This window comes from Diceros bicornis, chromosome 27 (genome assembly GCF_020826845.1).
Source record: "Diceros bicornis minor isolate mBicDic1 chromosome 27, mDicBic1.mat.cur, whole genome shotgun sequence".
In the NCBI taxonomy this organism is placed as follows: domain Eukaryota; kingdom Metazoa; phylum Chordata; class Mammalia; order Perissodactyla; family Rhinocerotidae; genus Diceros; species Diceros bicornis.
Window position 1 is genome coordinate 27,252,721 of NC_080766.1, and position 19,802 is coordinate 27,272,522.

Genomic DNA, 19,802 nt, shown 5'->3' on the forward strand with positions numbered 1-19,802 from the left:
GTACAGAAACCATGTAGGGCAGTGAAGAAAGCTCCAGCTACGATTGGAGTCAATGAGCTCATCACACTAGCTTCCCCTCTTAGTGGATTCCAAGAACCTCAGGCTCAGATTAACAAGGCCTCATATAAAACTAGAACACTGAGACTCAGCTCTCCATAGAGGGCTCCCAATTCTGCTCTAATATGACTTTTTTTTTTTTTTTACAAGAAAAAGTACTATATTTTTTCAGACCCAAGTATTTGGAGACCTGCTTTAGTTTCTGAAGGGCTTTGGCAAAACATGTTGGATTCCTTGGGTCTGGACCATTATCAGCACATTCACAGTCTCTGATTTTGATCAAGCCACCTAATCACCCAGAATCCTTAACCTGAAAACTGAGAGGTTTGATTCCACTTTCTTGTTCCCTTGAAGAGGTTTTGCAGCAACGGGGATGCAAGTCCACACTGAATGTGGGAAGGGACCCATCTCTTCATTTCACAGCAAACAATCTAGAAAGCAAGGGCTCTCTTGCATTTTCATACAATATTTGACTTATTTATGGATACCATGTTAATCAACAGATAGGCTATTTAGGCTCCCCTGCCCCCTTTTTGTTTTGATAACTGTGTTTTAGTAAATCCACAGTCTTGCCTTAATTTCTCTTCTTATACCTAAAGAAGGTACTTCAGGGCCGGCGCCATGGCTTAGTGGTTAGGTGCACGCACTCCGCTGCTGGCAGTCCGGGTTCGGATCCCGGGCGCGCACTGACGCACCGCTTCTCCGGACACGCTGGGGCCGTGTCCCACGTGCAGCGGCTAGAAGGATGTGCAACTATGGCATGCAACTATCTACTGGGGCTTTGGGGGAAAAAAAAAATTAAAGAAGGTACTTCAAGTATAAGGAGGCTTCTCCCTTAAGATGGAAAGAAGGTACTCAAGTGTCGAGAAATTAGTTTTTTGCCAAAAGGAGAGCATGAAAAATGAAGCAGAGACTTTGCCTATCTAAATACATTTTGGCAGGGCCTAAATACTGGCTTGAAAAGATACTTCCCTCAGCCCCCACCTAATCCTACGTTGCTTGAAAAAGCTTCTTTCTTCCATTTTCCTAATAATAACTTGCAAATAGCAGTCTCAAAACTGTTGATTCTTAGCAGAAAATTGAGGTGTTATTCCTGTTATTGTTACTATCCTCAAAACACTTAAATTTGGCTGGTTTGCTTCAACTGTTCCTTCTCAATATTAAAAAAACTGCCAAGAACTTCTAGAAGTTGTTTTGACATCGACTACCTAAATAAATAGGAGAGGAGGGCAGGAATTGTGTATTAGGAAGTCTCTCCTTCCTTTTTACCAGAATTACATAGAAACTGAGAGCTCTAGGGTTATAATAGAGGATAAAACCTTGGAAGAAGGAAACAGAGACGATCTAACACTTCCACTGATCATTTAGACTGGTGGCTTAGACTATTTTCACCTAAGTTTCTTGAAATATTGCATTTCCAGCCAGCATCACACATTGCAATTTCCCTATAATTTTAAGGGCCCTGAAACCCAAATTGAGAGAAATATAAACTAAAGTATATCTGTTGGAATAAGGTGTTAAATTAGAAAAGACTATGCATTTCAATTTATTCAAGTTAAATAGTCCCATCAAAAGGTTACGCCCATATACTAATCAGTAGCTTATGAAAGATCCTTTTCACTCACCCTTGTCCTGACAATAGTATGACCGATTTTTAAAAACCACAAATTTGATAACCGAAAAAAATTATGTTTTAATTTGTACTATTTAATCATAAGAAGTTGTGTATCTTTTCACCTATGACTACTCACCAATTATGTATCTTTGTGAATTGGAGCTGTTGTATTTTATGAATTAATCAAATACATTAATTCATTTGGGTTTTCACCTTAAATATTTTTTGTGGCATATAGTTTTAATCATGTGGATTTAGAAGATAATAACATAGGTAAATCTAATGGGCTTGTTGGGGTGCCAGAATAGCTCTTCACGTATTTATTAACTTTTTGTAAATTGAATGTTCTCTAAATTAGTAATTCTCAGAGTTGAGCATGCATCAGAGTCACCCGGATAGCTTGTTAAAACTTAGATTGCTGATCTTCCACCCCATCATTGCTGATTCAGGAGGTCAGGGGGGGACCAGACAATGTGCATTTCTAACAAGTTCTCTGGGGATGCTGATGCTGCTGGTCCGAGGACCACACTTTGAGAACCACTGCTCCAACTGAAAAAGTCCCTGAAGGCAAGTATTTTTAATTACTTATACCTAATAATTTGTTTCAGCAGACACAAATGCACATGAGATTTGATTCATACCCTCAAAGAGTTTATAATCAGTATGTGGCAATTGACGTGTACATCAAAGCAAGAGTAGACACATGTAATAAATAAACTATATGATCAGAGGACAGATGCTAAATTCAAAGATTTAAAGGGGGAGGTGACATGAGAATTGGGGTTTCAAAAGCTCACTAAGATTTCATCAGGCAAGACTGGGTGTGGGCATTGTAGGCAGAGAACAGATGAAACGGCATAAATAACTGTATCCAGGGCTGTGGATATAAGATCAGCTATCCCGGAAATTCAAGCTCATGAAGGAGAATGAGGGAATAAACCTGCTTTGACTGTCCAGGGTTCTTTTGAAAATCAAATGAGACTAAAAAAAAAAAAGAAAAAGAGCAAAGTCATCAAAAAGACAACAGAGTAATAATATAAACTTAGAAAAGATATGCACAAGAAAAGGGAACTCTCATACACTGCTGGTGGGAGGGCAGACTGGTGCAGCCGCTGTGGAAAACAGTATGGAGATTCCTCAAAAAATCAAGGATAGAACTACCATATGATCCAGCTATTCCACTGCTGGGTATTTATCCAAAGAACTTGAAAACACCAATTTGCAAAGGTACATGCACCCCTGTGTTCATTGCAGCGTTATTCACAATAGCCAAGACTTGGAAGCAACCTAAGTGCCCATCAAGGGACGAATGGATAAAGAAGATGTGGTATATACACAATGGAATACTACTCAGCCATAAGAAACGATGAAATCCAGGCATTTGTGACAACATGGATGGACATTGAGGGTATAATGCAAAGTGAAATAAGTCAGAGGGAGAAGGTCAAATACGGTATGATTTCCTTCATTAAGTAGTAGATAATAATCACAATAAACAAACACACAGAGACAGAGATTGGATTGGTGGTTACCAGAGGGGAAGGGGGGAGGGAGGAGGGTGAAAGGGATAATTTGGTACATGTGTGTGGTGATGGGTTGTAATTAGTATTTTGGTGGTGAACATGATGTAGTCCATGCAGAAATAGAAGTACAATGATGTACACCTGAAATTTTTACAATGTTATAAACCAATAAAAAAAAAAAAAAAAAAAAAGAAAAGATATCCACAAAATCTTTCATTAAATTCTTTTTCTTTCCTCTTCTCTTCCCTGTTCTAAATACCTTGAGTGGCAATGCATAAATAGTGCCTCCACAATCATGAAATGATGCCTTGCCCTGGCTTGGGAGATGACCTAACGATGTGTATGATTTGAAGGGCTTCAGCCATTAACAGTCACAGAGCCAAACCCTCTACATCTGATCCCTCGCAAATGGTTAAGGCCTGGCTGAAGATCATTACTTTACGCTCTCAGAGAAATTTTTATCTATCCTGCACAGAAAAATCTCATGTCAATAATCATACAGAAAAAGGCTTGTCTGTTGTCATATTTCATGTGTTGGTATATGATTTCTAAGCAAATACAGAATACAAATGTAACACAAAAATCCGACAAAATGCACAATGTAGCTTATATATTGATGTCCTTCATAAAGACCTTAACACTGACTTAAGTATTCAAGGGTGTTGAGTCTCCGAGCTTGGGAAGCATCTCATGATGCTGAGTCACATAAGCTAAAAGAGGGACGTTTCTTGCACCCATAACATTTTCAAAGAAATGTTGCTGAAGCTGAATAAACAGCTTCCAAAAGCCAGTTTGGTTTAACTTGGCATCAGCAGTGAGGAGAACAAGTACCGATGGATACGGAGACACGAGAACAGATTTGGGATTAGCCTTATTCACCAGCTGTATGACCTCGGCCATATCACAGTTTCTCTGAGCCCATGAAATGACGTGGCTGAGCCAGCTGAAAACTAAGGTTCCCTCCTTCTCTAATAATCTTTAGTGAGTGATGGTGGAAGGAAAGAATTGCTGTCAGATGATATTACCTAATGCCAAGAGACACGGCATTCAACACCCCTCACCTTGATGAGTGCAGTCTCTCTCTCCACTCTGTTTATCCAAAGTCTCCCCAAGCAGATTCTAAGTTATTTGAGTAGGAAAGATTGTGCCCTATATCTGTAATATACCTGGCGATGAGCACAGAATCTGGAATATGGTAAGTGTTTAATAAGTATTCATTAAAGTTACTATATCCTTGATTAATCTTTGGATCTCCTTGCTATTTACAATGGCAAATGAAATATATATATATATAGTTTTTTTTATTTTGGTAAAATATAACATAAATCTTACTGTTTTATATAACATAAATTTTACTACTTAAATGTACTAAAACTGTACATTTTTAAGTGTACAGTTCAGTGGTATTAAGTACATTCGCATGTTGTGCAGCCGTCACCACCATCCATCTCCAGAACTTTTTCATCTTCCCAAACTGAAACTCTGTACTCATTAAACACATACTGCCCCGACTCCCTCCTTCCCCCAGGCCCTGGCGACCACCATTCTACTTTTAGTCCCTGAATTTATTCTCTAGGTACCTCATATAAGTGGAAGAAAAAAATCTGAAACACTTCACAAATCTGCCTGTCATATTTGGTCAAGGGCCACGTTAATCTCTGTATTATTCCAATTTTAGTATATATGTTGCCAAAGTGAACACCACATATATACTTTTAAAACCCTCCAAGACTCCTCTACAAATTATTAGAGTGATGACTGAGAACTAAGGCATTTATGTAATTATATCTCAGAGGCAACGATAACGTTAGTTTTTCTAATTTGACAAAAGCTGTTTGATATTAGAAAACTTTAACAATTTTAAAATTATAGCTACTATTAACGTTTTATATATAAAAATTTTAGAGAACAGCTTATTGGCATTATCATTTATAAATAGCAAGAAGCATATGTTATTTGTCATAGGCATTAGATGAAGAAAAAATTTTAATGAAAAAAAAAATTTTAATTTTAAGAAAATGTTTTAATGTAATAGAGAAAGGTCATATTATGAATGATTAATGTTTTCAAGTGCAGCTAGATACATGAGACTTTTCTCACAGCATATGCCGTATCAAAAAGGCCATGTTTGGCAACTTTCCTTTCTATCAAATATATTAACTATCATTTGAAAGTAAATTCATTTTAATTCTTTCAAGGTTCAATAGTCATCAACAAAATGAAGGCAGGTTTTTGAAAAAGAGTAACTAATTTAGAATTTCAAATAGCAATCTCTCTCAACTGGCCCCCGACCCCTAATGTGAAATTTAGTTTGTTTCTAGAATTTCCTAAATAAAAACAGTGTGAAATGCTAATAAGTATAATCATATTAATATGATAGGTCCCTTTTGGCACCCCTAGGTCTCTGCTGCTCATGTCCCAGGAAGTTCCTTCATATCTTGGCAAAGCTTCAGAAGTGACTCACTATAGCCTAAGAACTTCACTTCACTATTACAGCCTGTGAAAGAGAAGAAATGAATAGTTTGCCAAGGCCAGGCTGGCTCAGGCTATTGCTTCTGAGGGGCATGAAACCTACAGCTGCCCCTTCTTCCTTCTTGAAGACAGGATGTCTCTGGTCTCTACTGGCCTTGGGAGCAGCTTTACCAAGTTCAATGTTACAGAGGAAGCTGAACACACAGTTCCTCTGTCTGCTCTCAGCAGATGGGCAGATGCATCTAAATGCCGCTTAAACCAAAAGCTAAGACACAGAGACATGCACAAGACAATACAAGTAGTCACCAACTGCTGTTTCAAAGAAATAATAAGATTTAACTCATGCTTTCACAAGCACATGTAAATGAATAATAATTATAAAAAAGTAAACACATTAAATAGGCTATTTTAAAGCCATTGTCTTAGGTCAAAGATTTGTCAACGGTAGTTGAAATTAAGTAACATCCTAGCGTTGGCCCTTTGAACACCTGTTTCTTGCTCCAAGTCCAAGAGACTCTTTAGGAACAGTGTTTTGATTCATACCAAGTCAACATTTGTTTGGACACATGCCTCATAATTTTGAATAAGTTAGTAATTTTGAATAAGTTAGCAGATTGATCTCCTATTTTTGATGAGATACTATACCTCACTTTCTATAATTTACTTTCTAAAGCAGCCCTTAGTCTAGATGACAGGAGAACCATGAACCGAGAGTAATGAAGCTTACTTGGGGGATACGTCTTGTTTCAGACTTGAACAGCAAGAGGCAAATTAACATTCCTTCCAAACTCTGCTTCACATGCAAACACATTCATCTCATTCCCAGTTAGACCTTGTGGAAATACATTTCAAAATTAATCTCAATTTGAATGCATCTCTATATTCAGGGTGGTAAATATACCATGATTTTTTTTTTCCTCCTCTTTTTAAATATGAACTTTGAAGGCAGTTGCTTGTGAAAAACAAAATAACCAGCCCTTGTTCCAGTCTAAAATCATTGGTTGTTCCCAAGATTCTACAAAAAAAAATCAGGACACATCTGCTATAAAGGTTCCATGCCAGGAAGCAGATCACCACTGTGGTCTGACCTCACTCCCTAACCATTTTAGTTAGGATTTCTTTTTGGACTTTGATTCAAATCACAGGACCATACATAAGTGGTGAGCTAAGAAAAAACTTTAGAACCACCATGGATCATCACAGGCATCAGCAAAGCCTGGTGTGGGAGGCACTGCCCAGGGCTTCACCAACTTGGTGGAGGTGCCCACACACACACACACACAAATAAGAGAACAGCATGAAAACAGACAAAAACCACGGATGTGTCACGGCCATCATGATTTAAGGAAAAGTTCACAAAGACATTTGCTTGAATCTCACCAAAATTTGGAGCAAAGGGTGACAGTGTGCTAAATTCATTTTCTTGCTACTTCTGAACATTAACCCTCCTGAATGGGGTCAAAGCAGAATCATCACATATTAGAAATCTCTTCAAGGGATTATAGTGTTTTTAAAGTTTCACTTAAAAAATTATAATAGGAATACTCCCTAAATTGATTTACAGATCCAATACAATCCCTATTAAAATTTCAACTACTTTTTTTGTAGAAATGAGGGAAAATAGACCTTAAATTTCATATGGAAAAGCAAAGGACCCCAAATAGTCAAAACAATCTTGAGAAAGAACAAAGGTGAAGGACTCACACTTCCTGATTCCAAAACTCAGCATAAAACTACAGTAATTAAAACACAGTATGGTACTGTAGTAAAGACAAACATACAGATCAAAGGAATAGAAGTGAGAGCCAAGAAATAAACCCATATATCTCTGGTCAACTGATTTTTGACAAGGGTGCCAAGAGCACTCAAGGCAGAAAGAACAGTCTTTTTGAATAAATGGTGTTGGCACACTGGATGCAAAAGAATCAAGTTGGACCCTTACCTCACACCACATATAAAAATTAACTCAAAATGAATCAAAGATCTAACTGTAAGAGCTAAACTATAAAACTCTTAGAAAGAAACATAGGTATAAATCTTTCGACCTTGAATTGGGCAATGGTTCTTAGAGATAAATACTAAAGGCACAAGCAACAATAAGAAAAATTGATAAATTGGACTTCATCTAAGATTAAAAATTTTGCATGTTCAAAGGATATCAAGAAAATGAAAAGACAATCTATAGAAAGAAAGAAAATATTTGCACATCATATATTTGCTAAGAGTCTAGTATCCAGACTATATAAAGAACTCTTACAACTCAATAATAAAAAGGCAAACAACCCAATTAAAAAATGGGCAAAGGACTTAAATAGACACCACTTATTTATTTAGACTGAAAAACTAATCCATAGTGAGCCACTGCAATGGCATGAAGTGAACAATGTAGTTGATATTTACATCATCTAATGACTGAAGGTGTCCACTTGGATCACAATAAACAAGATCAATATACTGCACTGAATTATACATATTAATGCCAACAATTTCTCTGCCAGAATGGTAGAGATTATGCTTTTTTTTGTTTTAAATTTTTTTTTTCCCCCGAGGAAGATTAGCTCTGAGCTAACATCCAATGCCAATCCTCCTCTTTTTTTTTGTTTTTTTTTGCTGAGGAAGATTGGCCCTGGGCTAACATCTGTGCCCATCTTCTTCTACTTTATATGACACTGCCATAACATGGCTTGACAAGTGGTGCATCGGTGCATGCCCGGGATCCGAACCTGTGAACCCCAGGCTGCCAAAGCGGAGCACGTGCACTTAACTGCTGCGCCACCAGGCCGGCCCCACTTTTTTGTTTTAAATGAAACCTTTTTTACCTTCCTTCTTCATAGAAAGTATATTCTTTTTAATATTGCTAAAGGATTGACTTTTCCTTTAAAATTATGGATTAGAAATACAGAAAAGGGGCTGGCCCGGTGGCGCAAGTGGTTAAGTGCGCATGCTCGGCTGCAGCGGCCTGGGGTTTGCCGGTTCGGATCCTGGGCGCGCACTGACGCACCGCTTGGCAAGCCATGCTGTGGTGGCGTCCCATACAAAGTGGAGGAAGATGGGCACGGATGTTAGCCCAGGGCTGATCTTCCTCACACACACACAAAAAGAAATACAGAAAATAAAATATATCTGATGCCATTTTTCTGAATAATGTATATGTCAATAATTTACACATGCCAAGTTACATACATCAACTTCTAAAGGACCTTATCAATGACTTCCACAGATCATCTGGATGACACAGACATATTTACAGAATCAATAATTAAACTCCCAAGAAAGAAAAAGACAGCTTACATATCATATCCAAATAAAGAGCTAAACGTATCCAAAACACTAAACTAGCCACACTATGGGCGAGATAAACATGTATAGGCTGTAACCTCCTAAGACTGTTTACAGACCAGTTGGGTCTGAGGTACGCACCTCAGAGGTGTTAACACATCTCTATCTTGCTGTTTAGAGACATATCAGACATGGCAGTCAAAGCATGAGAAAACTGAGATGCTACTGTCATAGTATACTTTCCCATTTTAAAGATTAAAATGCTTATACACAGGTTCACTTGACAACGTATTTTCATTTTCTCATTCATAAAATGAGTGGCTCCATTTTGGAAGAGTAACTGTCTTGCTAACAGAGGGACAAAGATGCACATTTAGAGGTAGGCAAACAAACATACTCATAAGTAAGTATGAGTAAGGAGCTCTGAGATGATTATAAAACCAGAGGAAGAACATGTCTCTGGCAATTTATGACATGAAAAAATGCTCTTGTTTTCAAACACTTAAATCAGCTACAAAATAGAAAATCTATATACCTTCGAAAGTCATGTCTTATGAAAAACAAAGAATAAGAGCAGAATAAGTTAAGAGCTCTCTCACTTTATTTACTTTCATGATTTTTTTCCTCCTTGATGCCCTTCCTTGACTAACAATTATACATAAGGATACTTAAAATTCTCAGTAGTAATGAATGTCCCATTTTGTTGGTCTGGCAAGTGCTGTAGATATTCTGTTTTAAACCTAGACTACTTTGGATTCATTAAATCCAAAAATCAATAGGTTTATTAGGAACAGAGAATGGAAACACTGTCCTTGAAATAAGGATGCTGTATTTTTTCCCAAAGAGTAGAAAGTTTTATCAAGAGGCCACAGTCAAATTGTAATAAAAAATGATAAGCATTCTTTCATTAGCACAAGTTTCTTGATCTCTTGCCACATATTTCAATCCTACCCCATTCACTATGGATTTGTTCAACTAGAGATTCTTCCACCATATGGTTTATAATAATTCATGTTTTTATTAATTTTCAATGCTAAAAAAAAAGAAACCAGGGTATGAATCAATTATGCCTTCCTTCTCCCTTTCCTTCCTACTGCCTTTCTCATAAATTGGCCATTACAGCATTCTGTGAAACAGCCATCTCTGAATTCAAAGCTACAATAGTTTTACCCTTGAGGTACCTGCAAAATGAAGCACTTTGATAAATAACCTCAGTGCCAAGAGAAGGAGAATAGAATCCTTTTAGCGTAGATTTAATGAAGATTACAAAGGGCAAAAAAATCCAATCATTTTTAAATAGCAATTTGACAAAGCAAAGGTTGAGCTGAACAAAAGTAGAGATGAAGGAATTCTGCTTTTTTGAAGAGTTAAAAGATGATTAAAACAGAATATGGACATTGAAGAGGAGGCAAATTTTCAGTAAAATAATGATTCTCTCATTTGTGGAATAAAAAATAAAAAGTCCTAAACAGCTGTTTTAAATGAATAAGGGGATTTTGTCCCTCTACAAACAAAGCCTTAAGCCTTTCTTTGCAAGAAAACTTCATAATTTGCATGTAAATAACATTTTTTTTTAAAAAAGGAAAACACTAAATAATAAATGAGTGTGCCTGGGAGCTTGTACATAATAATTCATACTGAATGGAAAAATTATTATAAAATAATAAAAGGCAAGCTTTTACAAAACAACTAATAGGGCAGTTTTGATAATTCACACTTATCGGTGAAGCACATTGAATAAACAGCCTTAGACGGTAGTTGACGAGACAGTCAAACCGGACAACACACTTAATAAATCAAGTGTTAAAGTATATGAACTGGGTAGATAACCAAATAGCAGAGTGTCATGGAATTGATATAGGACAATGGCGTAAAATGTTATTAATTGCAGTCCTTAGAACTTTGCTTTATTCTTTATTTTGATAGCTTTGTCAACTGCACCCATTTTGTCGGCTTGATCAATTACAGCTTTAGAAAATGCTGCGGCCGAGGAAAGAGATTTGTTTTGTGCAACCCTACAGTAGGTGCTAAGGAAGGAGCTCAGGGAGGGTCTTTAGGGTTATGGAGGAGTCCACCTGATCAACCTAAGTGAAGGAGCATCTACCTTGCAACCTGAGGATCTGCTTCAACCTTGTCTATGATTACTAATACCTACAAAGTACGAGGGCCTCTGCTGGATCCTGAGGATACAAACATGACCACGACATGGCCTGGAAGAGCTCACAGGGGGTTGATGGACGTGTAAACAAATAATTAAATGCCAAGTAGAGTATGGTATTAGAGGTGGATACACAGTGCTTTAGACACTGAGGGAGCATGAATTCTGGGCTCAGGCAGACCTTGGGTCAATTCCACTTTCCTCACCTTACTATCTGTTAAGGTAAGTTAGTGACCTCTCTCTAAGGTTAAGTTTCTTTACTTGTAAATTGGGGGTGCTATCACTGAATTCACCAGTGTTGTCACTATCTCACATGCTGCACTCATGTGAGTTACAAGACAGTCCTGCTTCACGTGGACACAGCCCATGCCAGAGGGCTTAGCTCCATCAGTGGGATGTAGAATGAATGTCAGTCTGTACTTTTCTGCTAAACCACCTGCCACATCTATATGTGGTGGCCCTGAACCTCAGGGGTGAGCTTTCATAAAGAACTTGGACCACCAACATCATCAGTAATGTATACTCATTAGTTTGCTATATAACTTAAATGCCAGCTCTGCTCTCTTGCTCCCCATGCAAATTACTCAAGGGTTTATAGTAGCATGGACATTTCAATGGAATATTGAAGGATGCCACTTTTCAAGCAAGGAAGAACCACGTGCAGGTGTTATTTGTATTTTAGCAGGGACCTCGGGCAGCCCTGAAGAAGAATTTGGGTAGGAGGAGACCACGGTGAGACAAGAAGCAGACTAGTTAGGAGTCTGGTGAAACTCATGTGAGAGGGATAAGGATCTGAGCTAAAACAGTGGATGTACAGAGCAAGCATTCCACACGAATATAGGAGGCAGACTATACAGGACTTAAGACTGATAAGGAATCATGCGTGAGGGAGAGGAAACCATCATGGGTAAGTGTAGGACAACTGGGAGAATCCATAATTGAGATTGTAAAATGAGTAAATTTCAAGAGAGACACAACAAGTTCTTTATACACATTGATCAGAGCTTGGGAAATGTGTGGGAAACAGTGGAGTATGTCACTGAGACTCAGTTGACAGGCTGTTGTTAGACTTATGGATTTGGGATTTACTAGAGTTAACAGTAAAGTAACATAAACAGATGGGATTCCTTGGGAAAGCACAAGGAGTGAAAAAGGCCAGAGCTGGAATTTGCTGGCATGATGAATTCTACACTCTAGTCAGTTACACTTTATGGTTCTCAGCAATGTGATGCCAATTCCCACTTTCACTCTTCCTTCTTCTAGAGTGGCAAGCTTCTTCCTCATTTTCATCCACAATAGAGAATTCTACCCTTAGGAGAGCATAAATTAACTGACGCAGATAGACCCATGTCACTAAAGTTACCAGCAGTTGCTCAGATTGGTAAAAACCCTTCATCTCAAGAGCACCTGGTACACTTATTTGCTAAAACCATTGTATTTCTCTCCAGATGTTTTACTGCATTAAACATATCCTAATTGCCTGCATTTATAAGGCACAAACTTTTACATAAAAGGCATGCATTTGTAGGTACTTTCCAATCCTCTCCTTTTAGTATTCTTACTTGCACTGAAGTGCAAGTCTGATTGGTATATAAAGTCTGATTATATACAAAATGGAAGATAAATGCCATTCAGACTAATAACAAAAGCATTCAATCGGAATCTATTAAATGTACAAGACACACATTGGAAGAAATCTGTGAAGATCTTAGAAAGTAAGCTGGGAAACAACAATTTCTATTATGGAAAACTTCAAACATATACAAAAGTAAAGAGAATACCACAAAGAACCCCTAAATACTCACCACTCAGTTCAAACAATTAGCACCCATGGCCAATCTTGTTTTATCTATATTCTTGCTTTGAAAGTGAGTTATTTTTAAGTGTCCCTTCAAATGAAGAACAACTACAGAAGAAAACTAAGCTCAATCCAGAAAAGCCATTCTCCCCACTGAGCTCTCTTCAGCTTTGCGGTTAGGAGCCCAAATGGTGCACAGGTCTAATTAATGTAAGTTCATTAATCCACATTTCTCTTTCTATAGAAAAGGGCCACTTAAAAATGGAGGCAAGGAAGACATAAAAACTAGACTACTGGTGCTGAACACGATGCAGTCTATACAGAAACTGAAATATAATAATGTACAACTGAAATTTACACAATATTATAAGCCAATATGACCTCAATTAAAAAAAAAGATTATCTTTCAGGATTTGGAATCTAGCATATTTAGAATGACAAAAATATTTTTAAAAATAACATGCTCTTAATCCAACTTAATAGGTGAGCATTCCTTTTTTTTTTAAGAAAAAAATTCCATGATTCTAATGATCTGAATATCTTTCCTGTCACTGAGATTTGAAGTTTACTGTGTAGCCCTATCCTTGGGCATTTTGCAACACTCAAGATATCTGAATCACTATCTGTTCCATGGAAGTGTGACTCAGTGGTCACTGTTTTCAGTAGTATCTTGTTGAACAAAATGTTCTGATAATTTAATTAGAACAATTCAATCATAATTACTGGGTGAAACTGAAATATTGGTCATCAACTTTCTAGTACTTTGCAATGGCTCACTCTTCTATAGTTTGGTATTACTGACAACACCTCACTTGAAGTCACATATGAAAAAAGGCTTGATTAGATAGCTGTAAGGCAAAAATACATTCATCTGGAAAATAAGTGTCAGTTCATTAAGAATGTGATGATTTCTTTGATTTTGTCCCTTCTACAACTTATTGGAGGACTTTCTTACACTTATTTAATATACAGTATTTTAAAGGTTCCTTACCAATTTCTATCTTACAAATATATCTGACAAGTATTATTCATTTCTTAAAGAAACTTTAAGGGAGTGAGAAATTAATAGGAAATCCCCTCTTCAATCCATGGTGTAGATTGAAAACTCAACTGGCTATCCTCCTAAGATGATGATCAACACTGGGTTCTCCCTTTAGAACAAAAGCTTAGATGACACATTATGAAGTTTCTTTTCCCAGTGTGCAGCCTAAAGTATACTTGATTCCACCCATTAGTACACAGTACGGAACAGACCATCATCACCTGATATATGCTTAATACTTGAGAATATCATCAACACTCACAAGGCAATATTAAGTTAAAAAAGAAAGAATAGAACAGCACTGGCAAAAAATGTAAAAAGTCAGCCAAGCAGTGTTCCGGGCACTTCAAAGGAGGAATTCCTGTAACACGTATGCCTACCTACAACATCTCGAGTATTCTGATTTCAGATAACCTGCATTTGTCTCTAACCTGATTAACAAAAGGCAAGATTCGTTATGGGGAGGGATACATCACAAACACACTCCTTATCTGCTGACAGTTTATGGACCAAATCTCCAGTAGACATACATTAGCTTTATGTTCAAGGATTCACTAGCGTAACTGCTATCTATGCACTTTTGTGAGACAAAGTCAAACAAATACGGGTATTTTGCGGGTTTATGGAGAATTATGTTATGCGATACTTGACTCCTTTCCCAGAAAAAGAGAAATGGGAGAACTTAATCATATTGAATATTAAAGTTGTCATTAGAAAAAGTAGGGACACAAAAATAGTGGGCAACAACGTCAGTGTCCTGGTTTTGACTGTATTATGATGCGTATTGTGACATATTATAGCTATTAAGATGTTACTACTGAGGAAGTGGGTGATGTGTACACTGGACTTCTCTGAATTATTTTTCTAACTTCTTGTGAATGTATGATGATTTCAAAATAAAAGTTAATGAAAGATAGTGGGCACATATTTAATTAAGCTTAAACAACAGTGTGGTTGAGAATACTCATGGCTCTGGGGTTGGGGGGCAATCAAAGAAAGTTGTGACTTACCGAACATAACAATCACTTCAAAGTCAGATGTCACAGTTTTGTGCTTTTGCTGTGCTACTTCAGATATGCGTGAGACGTGCAAGTAAGTTACTTATAAGTTTGAGCTCCTTCACTGTATAATGGGATATCATGCCACTCCTCAAATTATGGGAATAAACAATTAAAGGATGAAGAAAGTGTTGTTTTTATTAAAGTGTAAAGTACCAAAGCATCATAAGATGATATGTACAAGACGGACTAAATTAGAGGAAAATTGCTGACAAGTATAATCCAGTAACAAGTGGCTCATTATTACACAAATATACCATGAGTCAAGCCACATTCCTCTAGTCTTATAAGCATGCATAGTTAGGAATGGATGCAATTGCTAACGGGAGAGCTAATTCCATTCCTCTCGAGTTTTACCGTAAAAGGGAATCTGTTCTTTTCTCCTCCACATATTAAAGCACTGGTGATTCCTGATGCAGATGAACTCAGTTCCCTGATTCTCTCCTACAGGGGAAAATACGTTTATACATATAGCATCAAAACAACAGCTTACTTACCCACTTCATCCTGAATCTCCTCGGCCACTGCAGGCACATTGTAGAGCAGGGACAGAGACTGGTTCATGCGTTCATAAATCACACGGAGGTGTGTCATAACCTGCATCAAAGGAGGACAGGTGCAGGTAATCATCTCCAGAGTAAGAACTAGTTATTTTCCTTACCAAGCACCGCAAGCAGATACAAACCTCCAAAATAAAACCTACCAATATGGTGCTGGAACTTCTAACCTGAAAGGGCATCCTTATTTTTCTTGTTCTCCTATTTTTTTCTTCTCTAAATTTGGAACCGCTTTAAACTTTGTATTATATTGTATGCTTATAACCATAAAATATAAGGCCAATTAAAAAGATCTTTTCTGCCCAACTTTGATTACTAATATTGTGGCTCCCTAAATAACCTCTGATGCCCTAAATATATTTCTTTGCAAATTTTCCAATAGATAGAAACATATTTCAATTTGACTAGATATTTAATGATACAGATAGAGATATGCATATATATATTTATAAATTCTTCTATTCAAGGAAATGTAAAATTTCAGATTTCCAGAGGTAGATCTCAGGTTTCAACCTTTGGGAATGGAGGAGTATAAAATCTATTATTGTAGGGCTTCATTTAAGCTCATATTATATCCAAGCAGTGTGGTACCAATGGAGTTAATGATTGCCTGTCACAATTTAGTTGAACCAGTTTTAGAGGTTTTGGTTTATACAACCTTTTTTCCCTTTACTTTAGTCATGAGAGTTTTTTAAATGGTTCCTTAAGAATCAGTACCCATAGACCCTTAAGATTTTTATATTCCTTATTATTTTTGTAATTCAGAATATGCCAAACCACATGTTGCTCTAAGACAAGCCTTTGGAATTTACCAGGTATTAAAGATCTCTTGCCACAGAGGTACAATACTCATAGCTACTCGGAGAATACCTAAAGATCCAACTCAAAGACCAAGAACAAGGGTCTGTCAACTCTGCAGATGATTATCACATGCTGTGCTTACCTGGGACCGAATCTGAGCAGCTTTCTTTGGATCCACCATGCGTACATGTTCAAAATGCTTTAGAGTGTGCTGTCTGTCTTTCTGCTCAGCACGGACATACTTCTTTAGCATGTTGAACACATGACGAGGCTGTGGGGAAAAAGTGAAAAAATGTTTTTAGGTTTGCACAAAATATTGCTTCTTTGGGTCACAAGTCCCATTGATTCACCCCTTGATGTAAAAGCATTCCTGGTCATCTTTTTGCAATTCTCCCTTCTAAACAATTCTCCCACTCCTTTCTCTCTTTCTTTCTTTCTTTCTTTTTTGCTGAGGAAGATTTGCCCTGTACTAACATCTGTTGCCAATCTCCCTCTTTTTTTGCTTGAGGAAGATTAGTCCTGAGCTAACATCTGTGCCAATCTTCCTCTATTTTGTATCTGGGTCACCGCCACAGCACGGCTGGTGAGTGGTGTAGGTCTGTGCCTGGGATCTGAACCCGTGACCCTGGCTGCTGAAGTGGAGTGCGTGGAACTTGAACCACTTGGCCATGGGGCTGGTCCCTCTCCCACTCCTTTCTTAACGGGTAATTACTTAGTCAATTGGGCACTTTTTATTTCCTCAAGAGCATTTAGCATTTGACATATATAATGACTGTCCTCCTTAATCAACATTTTCCTTTTAAATAGCGGCATTCTGCTGTAGATGGAGAGCTGATTTTGGATCTGTCAGATTTAAGTTAGGTCCTTGCCTTTTCCCACCCACATATACAGGGGCATATATGAGACTACATTTCTATGTGCATGGTCTTAATGGCTATCTCAGCAGTAAGGCTGCACAAATAATCCCGTCATCAGTAGCATATAACAGTATAATAATCAAAATGAGAAAAATAATAGGCAACTTAACCACTACTAATTTGTAGTCTAAGGAATAACTGATAAGCTCTAAGAGACATTTTATTTTCTAGGAGAAAGGCCAAGGCGAAACTGTAGTTATTTTACTTTGAAATTTAATTAAATTCTTTCTACGCCATCAGATGCTAATTCTCTCAGCAACAATTAAGTTTTTTTCTTAAGTGCTTCTATTTTTTTCTAATTGGTTCCATTTCATTTTTATTCCAGTCTTCCTTGAGAACATTCATTCTAATAAAAAAAGACAAAGGCTCCTTTGTCTTCAACAACCCCATTGCTGTGTGCATGCTTCTGTGTGATTTTGTAAAATGATTTCCATAGATACCCATTACTTCTTCATTAAAACAAACAAAAAAATCAGCTATGGAAGTTCATGTCAGGAATAGAATTTTGCCATTTGGGCAAACCTAGTTATTATTAATCTGAGTCATGGGCACCTTGAAAACCAGTTGGAAGGTACAGAATTTATTCAGAGAGATGGTGTGTGTATGTGTGTGTGTGTGTGTGGTGGTGGTGGTGGGGGAGTTTCCAGTATTTTATGGGATGTGCCTCCCCGTCTCCTTTTGCTTAACTTAGGGGCCACCTCCTTGACAACCCAGGTGGAAATGGTGCCCTTTCTCTGTGATCTCATGAAACATTATGCAAATCCCCATTACTGCACTGAACGCAGTCTATTAAATTATTTATGCTTCTGAGTGCCGTCTTCAACTTTGAAATCCCTCAGGGCCAGATTTGGTCTTTCTTTATCAAGAATTACACAGGACACAGCGCTTGACTCAGAGAGGGTGCTCTGTACTTGCTTGCTTTCTGCCCTCCACAGGCCACATTCTCCTACTTTAGAAAACAAATAAATAAATACAATTAAAAAAAAAAAACCTGTGCTCATCTGCCTTGTCTATTTGTTTTATCCTAGAAGATATGTGCTTCTCCATAATCTCAAAAAAGGCAGACATCACAGCTTGAAACATAGCTCTTGACAGCACATCATTATAATTCTCATTTGCGCTATGAAATCTGGTTGAATCTACAAATCAGAGAATGGTCTTTTAAATCTTCAAAGAAGAAACGTAGAGAGAGATAACAATTGACGAGTTACATCTATAATATATATATTTAAAAAATGATAGGTTTATACATACTAATTTTAAAAAGGTAATTTTTAAAAGGTCAGAAACTAAAGGCTGACTATTGTTGAATGTGACAAATATTTTATATGCAGGATTGTGCAATATCAGGATATTACATACCCCTGATGCTTGCTTGTTATTCAACACCAGCCTAAAAAATTCCCTCTAGTTCTATAGCAATTATACTTCCAAGGTTGCAAACAGAACGGCTTGCAGCTAATTGCATTTATCCATAATGTCCCTCCCTGCCCCTTACTTGTGCAGCTGACTGGCTTAACTGTCTTTTCTTAGTTGCTGTTATTTCAGTTTTTTTCTCTTGAAAAGGTTTTATTGTTTCAAAGAAAAAGAAATTTCTAAAAAGCTCATAAAAGAAAAAATATTTCAATTAAACATAGCATTACTTTTCATCATAACTTTCTTTTCTTCTTCTATTTTTCTTTTCTTTGCAGATAATCACCTACAAATGTTTCTATAAGGCATTTTATCCTGAAAGGATTGTCACAACCAAGCATATGAACCAGCTTGTAATGGCTCCAAATTGGCCTTGGCATTACCGCATTAAGCTAAATCTTAAATTAGAGAATGGGGAGGTAATTTCTCTTAAGTACCATCTAGGTCTCCCTTTTTCTTCTACCACAAACAGCCTACATTCCCATGTGCTGATTATTAACATAAACATCAATTGTAAAATGAATGAGATTCTCAAAATTATCTAAGCCTCAATTTTCTCATCTGTTCAGTTCAGATAACATTATCTTTCGTATAGGGTACGTGGGGATTAAAAATGTTCCGTGTTAGTTACCCAGCATAATGTTTAGTCCATAGCAGGTACTCAATACACATTCATTTCTTCTGCTCAGTCCTTGCCTCCAACTTTTCCCACCTTTTCTTTCCTCTAAGCAATAGCTCAAAACTTACTGACTTACATGAATGCGACTGTGTTTTAAGTGCTTTATGCACATTGTGGACAGATTTTTGGAACCCCTCTCCCTGGTCTAACAGGCGAATCTAACAAGCAAACCACATAGGCTTTAAGTCGGTACAATAAAATCCATGCTTGTCCTGTGAAGCAGCCGTGCGGGCCATCTTCAGCCTGCGTCAAAATGACCTCGCAACCCCACACCTCATGACTGCAGATGCCAGCTGGACAGACGCACAACAGGAAAAGATAAAGAGTAGCTTGCTCTCACATTTCCTAGCTGCATTTCTTAGAGATTGAGGGAAGAATTAACGACTCTGGTCCTTGTCTCCCTCCACGCATAGAAAACATCAGCATCTCTGAA

At 37.4% G+C, this 19,802-nt stretch overlaps 1 protein-coding gene and 1 non-coding gene across 4 annotated transcripts in view; both read right to left on the reverse strand.

The window, feature by feature from the left end:
* APP (amyloid beta precursor protein) overlaps window positions 1-19,802 on the reverse strand; it is a 258,874-nt gene that overhangs the window by 46,247 nt on the left and 192,825 nt on the right. For all 3 annotated transcript variants that reach the window (XM_058522959.1, XM_058522957.1, XM_058522958.1), the window contains 2 exons: window positions 16,503-16,631; window positions 15,500-15,599 (listed from right to left, as the gene is read on the reverse strand). In XM_058522959.1, the coding sequence (XP_058378942.1) occupies window positions 15,500-15,599; window positions 16,503-16,631 (229 nt within the window). The remainder of the gene's footprint in view (window positions 1-15,499; window positions 15,600-16,502; window positions 16,632-19,802) is intronic.
* On the reverse strand, window positions 4,794-4,897 carry LOC131393048 (U6 spliceosomal RNA). Its single transcript, XR_009215838.1, has one exon. It is a non-coding gene; the product is annotated as a U6 spliceosomal RNA (small nuclear RNA).